The following is a 10,367-nucleotide window of genomic DNA, read 5'->3' on the forward strand; positions in this document are numbered from 1 at the left end:
GAGATTTATTCAGAATTATCATTTATATGGGCGAAGCCCATATATCTAACAACTACTCAGGGTCCTTTGTCTCTTGCAAGCCTCCAAAGTGAAGATACCAAATTTGAGATTGGACCGAATTTGAGCTACCACCGTTTTCACCTTCTTTTTCAATGTTTCTGAAACAAAACTTGTAGTTACTAGGATATAAAGACTGTGTAGATGGATGACTCAAGTGCCTTGCAGCTCCCAGCAGCATACGCCCCCATCGGACTGAATAGTCCACTAATAGCATTGTGAATTGCATCGAACGGAGCCATAACCCTGTCTGGCTACGCTCTTGCTTAGGAGCAAGATGGTTAAGACGAGAGATGCAGAAAAGGCTGTTGCGCTGTAGTAAAAGAATACCAAAATCCCCCGAGTGATGTTAGTCCAGAATTATTGTATGTCACACACTCACACTAATTGCTAAGGTTCCAAGCTGTACCAAATACTTTGCAAAACGATAAAAAAATTCGGAGGTAAAGATAGCTGCAAGCAGTAAGTTAGGAAATTCAAGGTCAAGAAGTCGTTTTCAATCAAGCAAGAAAAAAGAGCATTATCTCAATCTGTCTCCTACCGTACACCTCCTCCCTCCTCTAGTCAGCTCACATAGGCTGGCCACGCCGCTCCTTCGAAGCCTCCTTCCACTATTCTTTACACATAACAGCTAATCTCGTACTCTCATGTGAGGTACGCAACGCAAACACTATATCTTCATGTATGATCCCAAATAACGAAATGGACATATTTTACATTATTTTTTAGGAAAAACATGGTCATAGGAAAAAGAAGAATTTTGAATCCTGTTCGTGCCATTATCTTCTCTTTTATAAGATTGTTTACACTAATATAAAAAGGAACAGGCAAGGTTCGAAGCACTGGCTGCCATTCATCAAATATTCAGTTCGACATCTTCATCCTGTATTATGTGAATACTGCAATACAAAAACCTTAATTGAGAAAGAAACAAATGCCCATAGAAGACTAGAACATAATTAAGATGAGAAGATGTATATTATGAGTTTCTAAAGCTTTGCAATTTTGAGAAACTATAATAAGCCTTTCAACATTGGGATATCTTGCTTATATCAATGGGAAAAAAAGGAACAATACATGCATATAAATATAAGGAAGAAACAAATTCCTTGATTTACTTAGCAATGGACTACATGAATACTTACAACCATATCAGCAGGGTTTAATCTGAGTTCGACTTTCCTAAACCAATGTTTGATAACACAACAGATTACATGAATGCTAAACACATATGTAGCCAGGGTTTAATCCAAACATTGCTGCTTTAGATTTATGTGAATCCAGAAACAATGATGAAAACTGAAACACTGATTGTCTGCACCCAATTACAAAACGATTCCTCAAACTTCCTCCCTTTGTACCACTATATTTCTTCTTGAAATTTGATCAGGATGCTTTGAGCAGAAAAATCCCCTTCCCTTTAGTTTTCTGAGGCACTTTGCAATGGCACTGGCAACAAATATGATAAACACGAGAGAAATCACCACACCAGCTATTAGGATAAAAACATATACCGAAGTCCTGAATTTCCGGCAGCTTCCCGCAGCAAAAGCTATCATGAGTGCCAGCAGGTCTACAATCATAACCAAGAGCAATACCTCAAGGGGCACATCTTTGTTCCTAATAGATTTACTCAGCAGAAGCATGATGACAACAATAGATGCCATGAAGGAGGTAGCATCTAAGCAGAAGAATGTCATATAGCGCTGGTTATTAATATCATTAAGAAGCGGGTTGCCTGCAACATGTCCTTTGTGAACATCGGACCAGAAGCCACCAGGTGGGTTCAGACCAGCTTGGTATGTGATGGAGGCTGCTAAAATTGCAATAAGCATGAGGTACTTCTTCCTTTTCTTTGCTATTTTCTCATCATACTTCAAAGTTTCTGGTGAGTTAGACGTAATTTCTCGCATAACTGTCTCCGTAAGAAAAACCCGCCTCTGTAGAAATCCTATAAGTTTGTCCAACGGTCTTCGTAGTTTACCAAGCATTGAGGAGAGAAAGACTTGAATCACAAGGGATATTAGAACAGTCACGGCAATGATGATGAGAAAAATGCATTGTATTTTATTCCTGCAGCTTCCAGCAGCATAGGCAATCAGGAGGCCAAACAAGCCCACCACCAAACACAGTCGCAGAGTATAGGACTTGATTCCATGCTCAAATGATCCCTTATTCACAAGTAAAAATGTGATAACTACAGATGACACGAATGAGATTGAATTCGAGTAGTAGAACACATCATACCGTCCATGATGGTTATCCTGAAGGATTGGATTGCCAGGTGTGCCAATGTCACCATTGTCATCAGACCGTACACCTCCTGGAGGGTATATACCTGCTTGGTACGTAACAGTTGCAGCTACCATAGCAAGCGTCAATAATAGATTACGCCTCCTTTCTAACTCCTTCTGTTCTAACTCGTTTTTACTAGTAATGTTCACTGTCTTCTTGTGGCATAACTGAAGCGATCCTGAAAGCCTCTGTTCCAACTTCTCGGTAGTAATATTCTCTCTCTGCTTCTGACATAACTGAGGTAATGCTGACCAAAAGTGCTTCAGTTTTTCTGACACCAGAACTTTGCACTGTATAGGGATTACATGAATAGATATTAGAACATGAAAACCAACATAAACGAGCACCAGACATACTAACACTGATACGTAAATGGACTGCTTTGCTTCCCTGCAGCTCCCCATGGCAAAAGCCCCTGTTAGGGAAAGTAGGTCCACTATCATAGCTATCTGCAACTCACGGCATTTTGTAACCTTCTCACTTTTACTCTTGTTCAGGATTACAAGGATTGTGACAAAAGATGCTACAAATGCAACTGCATTGAGATAGAAGAACGCTTCCTCTAGAATGCGATCACCAGCTGAATGGTTCTTTTCAGTTCTTGACTAGAAGCCAACTGGTGGGTTAAGACCTGATTGATATGTCATATGTTAGAGTATATTTGGTAGTTGTAGATATACGTATCGTAGACTGCCATATGTATTGTACTCTATATATACCGGCTAAGGTCTCAATGCAATACAATCCATCTATTATACACAACCTATTCCACATACAGTATCAGAGCGTGATCCACCTGACTCCCGTGATGTTCGTCCTCGTATTGCGTGCCTCTTCCCCGAGTATGGAGGGCTACCGCTTCATTGCCTCTTAGGGCAGCAGCGGCGCTACCTGTGGTCTCCTTCGCCGGTGCATCCTCACCGCCGCCGACCACATCAATGACCTCGTCGTCGATTACGAGTCGTTGCGCCTTGCGCACATGGTTTTCGTGAGGCTATTTGTGTTCTTCGCCATCTCCTTCGAGCTCTTCCTCATCATCCGGATCATCATGCCTTGTGTCAGATCGTCCGGGTCTACCTCCTCGCTTCGTCCAGCACCACCTTCTCGCTAGCGTCGCCGTCTACTCTGCACCTCATTCGTCTACTCCAGCAACTGCGGGCTGCATCGGCATCTTCTACCTCGCCGTTCTTCTGCGCTTGCGACCGCCGTGGAGGCCTTCTCTGCTGGTCCCTCAGACAACGGCGCCTGGTTGTGCACTCTCCATTGCACGTCCGGTATTGGCAACACCGGTGCATGCCTTATCGTCCCCGATGCGTTCCCGGGCCTGGCAAACCCAGGCATGTCTCGCTCGATGGCTTGACTGTATCGACTTCGGCATCGACCCCCCCCCCTCTACAATTGCCTCGACACGTCACTATCTTCGTCTTTAGCGCCTTCCCCTACGTGCCACCATCCTCATGACGCCTCCTCATGCGCCCGCAGCTTCACGTGCGGTTCCCTCATCTTCGGAAACCTCGATAGCTACGTCAACCATGGCTACTCTACGCATGGCATCCTCGACCACGACTACTTGTCCTCATGCTTGGCTACCTCGACATCGGCACAAAGGGCTATCATCTGCATGAGTTACTCGCCAGTTTTCTCTCCAGTCGCAGCATCCGCACCGCACCAACGTTATCACCGCGGGGGGATGTTAGTCCATGGACTTTTGCCTTCGGCTTCTTCTCCAGTCTCACCGTCTACGGTGCTCCCGCTGTGACTACGGAGGGATGTTAGAGTATATTTGGTAGTTGTAAATATATGTATTGTAGATTTCCATATGCATCTGAGGGAGCCTTGCCCCCCAAGTCTCTGTACTCTATATATACCGATCGAGACCTCAATGCAATACAATCCTCTATTATACACAACCTATTCCACCTACATCAGAGATACTGCAAGAATGGCAAGAAGAAGATATGTACAGGTCTTCTTCAGATGCTTCTGAGTTTGATTGCCATGAGCGTTTTGGTCCGGTGCACCTTGACTGTTCTGAGTATGGCCATTCTGAATATGTTCTGCATCATTACTAGCAGAAAAAATCTCAATGTTACAGTTATTGTGTACAACAGAATTGTGTTCTTCACAGTCCACACTACCGCTGACTTCCATAGGTGATGAAGGCTCTTCACCTACTATGAGATCGTTGCTGGCTCCATTGTGGTCAGAAAACTCGTCCACCAGAATATCAGTAGTTATGATGTCGTCAGTTGAAGTTTGCTCTGTTCTGGGCAGAGTCTCCATTGTGTTTTCAACTGACTGACAGTCTGTAGACTGATGCTCCTTGTTGGACATGAAATCCTTGGTGTTTGCTGATTCCGATGGAGGCCAAGAATTGGACAACGCCTTCTCAGTACTTGTTACTTTCTCCTCATCTGACGGTGGACACTCTCCAGCAGACTCGTCTTCCCTGGTATTTGTATCGACTGTGAAATCCTTGGTGTTTGTGGATTCTGATGGATGCCAAGAATTGGTCATAGCAGTACTTGCTTCTTTCTCTTCATATGCAGGTGGACACTCTCCACTGGTCTCACCTTATGCGGTATTTGGTACTCGCCTAAGCTGTTTTGTGTTGGTACACCAGGTATGTGGACAGAGTCTTGCTGATGACTTGCAAAAGAACTCTGATGGTTTACGTTGCTCGATCTGGCATTACTTCTCAAAAAGAGTGCGCGACCCACTGTATCCATACACCATGCAGTGTCTGTTTTGATCTTTTGTAGCCAGTCTGCTACAGGTTTGTAAGCAAAAATCCTAGCTAAAACTAAAATGCAGAGCAACACTATGACAATAATAAACATGACATATAAAGATGTTGCCAAATCCCAAGAGCATCCAGCAGCATAGGCACCAATTAAGCAGAATATGTCAGCTACCACATATACAAAGACTGCTTTGGATCTTATTCCATGTCTGCTCAATTCAGGGCTCAGAAGTATAATTGTGACCAAAGATGCCACAAAGGAGGTCGAGTTGCAACTAACAAACATGTTATAACGGTGCAGGTAGTGATTGCGAAGAACAGAAGTAGCTGGACGGTTCTTGTAAGATCCCGAGGCATAGTCATTTTCAGCCCAAAAGCCACCAGGTGGGATCAGCCCCGCATATGTAACAGTAGCAGAAAAAGTTACAAGTAGTAAACTAAACTTGCGAGCCTCCTGAGTATTTCTCTCTCTTGATGGCTGCTCACTTGTCCATCATGGAAGCCATATTTGGATAGAATTTGAGTTACCACCACCTTCACTTTCTTCCTCAATATTTCTAGAACTACCCTGGTGGATACTGTCGGGATAGATTCCCAGTACCCGCAAAGAAGAAAGAAGACGGACTTCTAGTAGAATTTATTTGTAATTCTACTAGGACTCATATCATGTAATCCTACTAGGACTCCTACCTTATAACCTAATCTTACCCCCTGGAGTATATAAAGAAGAACAGGGATACCTAGATCGGTAGCTCAGAACCATCATCAATAGCTAACAATCAGGCTACACAACAACCAAGTGCATGGCACAATATACAACACCCAAAATAGGATGTAAGGTATTACGCTACTCTAGCGGCTCAAACCTGTATAAATCCGTGTCTTGTGTCCTCACTTTTACTTTCAAGTTCCAGGTTCGACGATTCCCATCAACCAATCTACTACCTCGAGATAACCTTCGGTAGGTTGCCGGGTATAAAACACTGACATTTGACATGCTAAGTAGAGGTGATCGTCGAGATCAGGCGAGTTTAAAGAACCTCATCCCAAAATCAATCTATAGGCACGGTGTGCATTAGTGCATGTTGTTCTACGTTGACCAATCAATGGCTCAACGTGCTTCTGCATCAAGTTCGAAGCAATTGAGAAACATCAATCCGATCCGTCGAGGCAATAACACGTCGTCTTGGCGTGTGTTGGTTGTAATTCATGGTGGATTTGATTCTATTGCGGCGTCACGGAGGAGTCGGAATCAATTTTTTTAACCGAGTTGGAAGCAGAGCAAGTACTCGAACTCGCCGAGTTCCTCCCATAAAAAACTGCAGCCATATATCAGATCACGTCCGAGAGAAAAAGGATCAGCAAGATCAAGGCAAAAATCTAACACGTGTCAAGATGAAGAAGTGCATGTGCATCTGCTGCCGCACATGCTTGACGGAGAGCAGGCCATCGATCTAGCGTAAATGTGGAAGTGTATTGCCATATGCACACAAAAAAGCCACAAAAAATTGCGGTCATTGCTATGTGCATATCGAAGAAGCTACAATAAGCTTGCACCGCTACAAGGAAGCAACACCAACATGCCAGCAACTACTTCGACTACTCATCTTGACTAAAGAAACTAGTCGAGGATGGATTACTTCGACTACTCATCTCGACTAGAAAACTAGTCGAGGGTAGGTTCCACGTGATCAATAACTAGTTGGAATCGACTCGGACTAATTAGCTTCATCAACAATTGACATGGTTTCGTCGACAACTGTCCACGAACCAAACTAAGTCACTTTTTTAATAATTATTTTTTCTTTGGCTTGTTTTCAGCATAGTTGGCCAATACGGCGACTACCTATCTATGCACGTCTCTTGACGGGAATTACCCTCCAGAACTACACTTTGCCAACTACTCTTACGGGATGTTGACCGACAGCCACGTGCTTGGTACACCGAATTACGAAGGCTATGGCCATAAGTTTGGTGCACTAAGTTTCGAAGGCACCGCCATGGGTTTGGTACATTGAATTTTGGAGGCTATGGCCACGAGTTTGATGTACCGAGCGTTGGAGGCTCACATCGGCTACACCCTAAGGAGGCATAAATTCTGTGAGCGGCAACATACGCTATCCTCGCCAAAAGGTAGAAAAAGTCTTAACGACTACTTTAAGCGCAATCGCGCTCTCTTTTTATCACAATGCCGACTACTTATTTTTTATGTCTTCTCTTAGTGGTTGTTAATCTACTTGAGCAGAACACGCCTCAATTCGTGATAGTCTTGGATCTTTTATCATGCCTAAACGCTTGAACGTGAGACAAAGATCTCCGTAGCAGCAGTGCCAGTATGCATAGACGAGATAAAGATCTTACACACGTAATGACAATAGCTAAATAGGGGCTGAGAGCCTAAACGTAATAGGCTAACTACTCGGGAGAAATATGGCCGAAACAAGAGCATGACACACAATATTTATATTATATTCATCACTGAATAAATTTCAGTAGTTCTAAATTCTACAAATATGCTACATAATATATGCATATCTTTTTACAGGTCAAGTTTAGCAACGACTCTCCAGGATGCTAAGCGTACCTATAATGGCTCCGCTAGCTCCCGGGCTCAGGGGCTAAGCGCCAATTATTACTCAGAATATCTCCAGTGGCTTAGCTAGCTTCCAAGTTCAGAGGCTAAAGCGCCAATTACTACTCTATATACTTCTGGTAGCTCCGCTAGCTCTCAAACTCGTTGCTAAGCGCCAATAACTACTCGATGTGGCTCCTACGACTCACCTAGAGTATAAGCTCGGGGGCTGGATGCCACAAAACTACTCGGATGATGACTTGTGTGAAGACTAAAGATCCTCGAATTGATTAATTAATCATTCAAAGGCTCGGGGCTGATAAGCTACACCCACTCCATATGGAATAGCCCCCGAGCCTTAGGTTGAATCGAAGAATAAGGCTGAGGGTCAATAAAATCTTGAATCTTCTTTTTTCAAGATGGGCTACTCCATACGGAGTGCGACTTCCGCCGCGCTTCATATCACATTCCAAAGATGAAGATCACAAAATCAAGATGATCAAGGACTTGAGCACATCATAGCCTCGTGGCAGCTTTGAGCAACTTTGAAGATTCAGCCAGACAAAGTACTCGAAGAGCACCAAAACTACTCGACGAGGATCTGAAAAATACTTGAAGAGCATTCGACTATGAAGCGCTCGGCGGCTTGTCGGGGATAAATCCCCAGTACCCGCAAGGAAGGAAGAAGACAAACTCCTTTGTAATCCTACTAGGACTCATACCATGTAATCCTACTAGGACTCCTATCTTGTAACCGACTAGTAATCCTACCCACTGGAGTATATAAAGAAGGGCAGGGGTACCTAGATCGGTAGCTCAGAACCATCATCAATAGCCAACAATCAGGCTACACAACACCCAAGTACAGGGCACAATATACAACACCCAAAACATGATGTAGGGTATTACGCTACTCTGGAGGCCTGAATATATATAAATCCGTGTCTTGTGTCCTTGCTTTTACCTTCAAATTTCAGATCTGATAATTCCCCACCAACTAATCTACTACATCAGGATACCGCTTGGTAGGGTGAAAGTATAAAATACCGACAGATCCGAACATATATGAAAATAGCGAAGACTAGAATCCATATGTAAATGGATGACTTAAGTGCCCTCCAGCTACCAGCAGCATAGGCCCCCATCAGACTGAATAGGTCTACTATCACTGTAAACTGCATCGAACGGAGCCATAACTTATGCCTTGTAACACTTTTGCTTAAAAGCAAGATGATTAAGACAAAAGATGCAGCAAAGGCTGTTGCATTGAAGTAAAAGAATACCTCATGCCGTTGGGAGAACTCAACATGAAGGGTAGGGTCAGCAGCTTTATGACCATGCTCGTCTTTTGTCCAAAATCCCCCAGGTGGTGTTAATACAGAATTGTATGTCACACTAAAACTGCTAAGGTTCCAAGCAGTACCAAATACTTCCGCAGTCCCCCATAAGAGATTAAAATCATCCTGGATGGTATCAACTGACGAAACTCCGCTGGACTTATTGCCCATGGAGCCTGACCTGTGCCATCGCTGCCACCGATGCCAGTGTCCATGGCAATCTCCCCAGTGCTATCTCCATGGCTGCCACCGATGCCAGTGTCCATGGCAATCTCCCCAGTGCTATCTCCATGGGTGGTGTTGTCTTCAATCTCACCATTGCCTGCTCCTAAGGATGTGGTGTCGATCGGAGAAATTGCAGACCCAGGATGCATGACAGCTTCCATATGGTTGCTCTCAAGTCTCAAACTCAGAGTAATTTGGGTGCGATTGCAGCAGCATGACCCAGCTCTTTGGGTGCGAGAAGATACCTGGAAGATTCAAAGGTATTCTAGGATTGTTCTGATTAATTTCTGGAACAAGAACAGTAGCAACTAAGGATGCAGCCATGCAGGTAAGAAGAAAAGACTTGGTGAAGAGTGAAGTCAATGCCACCAACATAAAGACAGAAAACAGTGGCAATGAATTACCGCTACATTTCTATGGCTAAGCACCAAACCGAATGTCAGTTGTAGTAAGTTGGACACGGTCGTTAAAAATAGAGAGAGCTTATTGCAAACATAAAGCTTTGAAAAGAAAAAGCCCACCCAGATATAACCCAATAGGTAAAAAGAAATGGCAGCGACACTTCTGAATCTAATCGCTATAATCATAAAAGACGTTAGCCGGAAGTCATAGGCCATTGCGAATGCTATCCAAAAAAGAAGTAAACATGCCGGAGAGGTAAAAGAGAACATACCTAGAGGGACAGCATCACCAATGCTCATCAAATTACACAAAAAGACTCCACAGCTCAGGTTGCAAGTTTGAGCTTGCTACCAGAGCAACTGATGAGTTGGCTGTCGGACTGGTTGCCACACTTCTAAGGCCTGAAGCTCAGCCACCGAGGAGCCTATGGAAGGTGTGAACAAGATGAAGTAGAGAAACTGAATATGACAAAGGGAGGAGATCAGGCGAAGTCAATACCCCCCATAGGCGATACAGTGACCCGCAGCTGACGGGCCACCAACCATGCCATTTACATTTAGGCATTTAAGACGCCACTGCTGGAGTGACATGTGCCTATCCCTTGTTTACTTCACCCCCAACTCCAACTTTGGCACTATGAAAAAGAAGATTCCTCATCACATCAAACTTACGGTACATGCATGGAGTACTAAATATAGATAAAATTAAAAACTAATTGTACAGTTTTGTTGTACTT

The 10,367-nt window shown here is 43.8% G+C and overlaps 1 protein-coding gene, 1 long non-coding RNA gene and 1 pseudogene across 2 annotated transcripts; all 3 read right to left on the minus strand.

The window, feature by feature from the left end:
• Nucleotides 1-1,141: 1,141 nt before the first annotated feature.
• On the minus strand, nucleotides 1,142-2,756 carry LOC140220099 (uncharacterized). The gene has a single exon (XM_072293417.1). It carries the CDS (start codon nucleotides 2,754-2,756, stop codon nucleotides 1,398-1,400), a length of 1,359 nt encoding a protein of 452 aa, XP_072149518.1. The 3' UTR covers nucleotides 1,142-1,397.
• LOC140222576 (uncharacterized) lies at nucleotides 2,657-5,900 on the minus strand (annotated as a pseudogene).
• A 2,579-nt stretch (nucleotides 5,901-8,479) lies between these two features.
• Nucleotides 8,480-10,143, minus strand: LOC117853452 (uncharacterized). Its single transcript, XR_011898021.1, has 2 exons — nucleotides 9,903-10,143; nucleotides 8,480-9,474 (listed from the first exon to the last, which is right to left on the minus strand). It is a non-coding gene; the product is annotated as an uncharacterized lncRNA (long non-coding RNA).
• Nucleotides 10,144-10,367: the final 224 nt, after the last annotated feature.

Source organism: Setaria viridis, chromosome 4, assembly GCF_005286985.2.
Source record: "Setaria viridis chromosome 4, Setaria_viridis_v4.0, whole genome shotgun sequence".
Taxonomy (NCBI): domain Eukaryota; kingdom Viridiplantae; phylum Streptophyta; class Magnoliopsida; order Poales; family Poaceae; genus Setaria; species Setaria viridis.

Coding starts and splice junctions, on each gene's coding strand:
- LOC140220099 (XM_072293417.1), bottom strand. CDS start 2,756: ATGGGGAGCTGCAGGGAAGCAAAGCAGTCCATTTACGTATCAGTGTTA.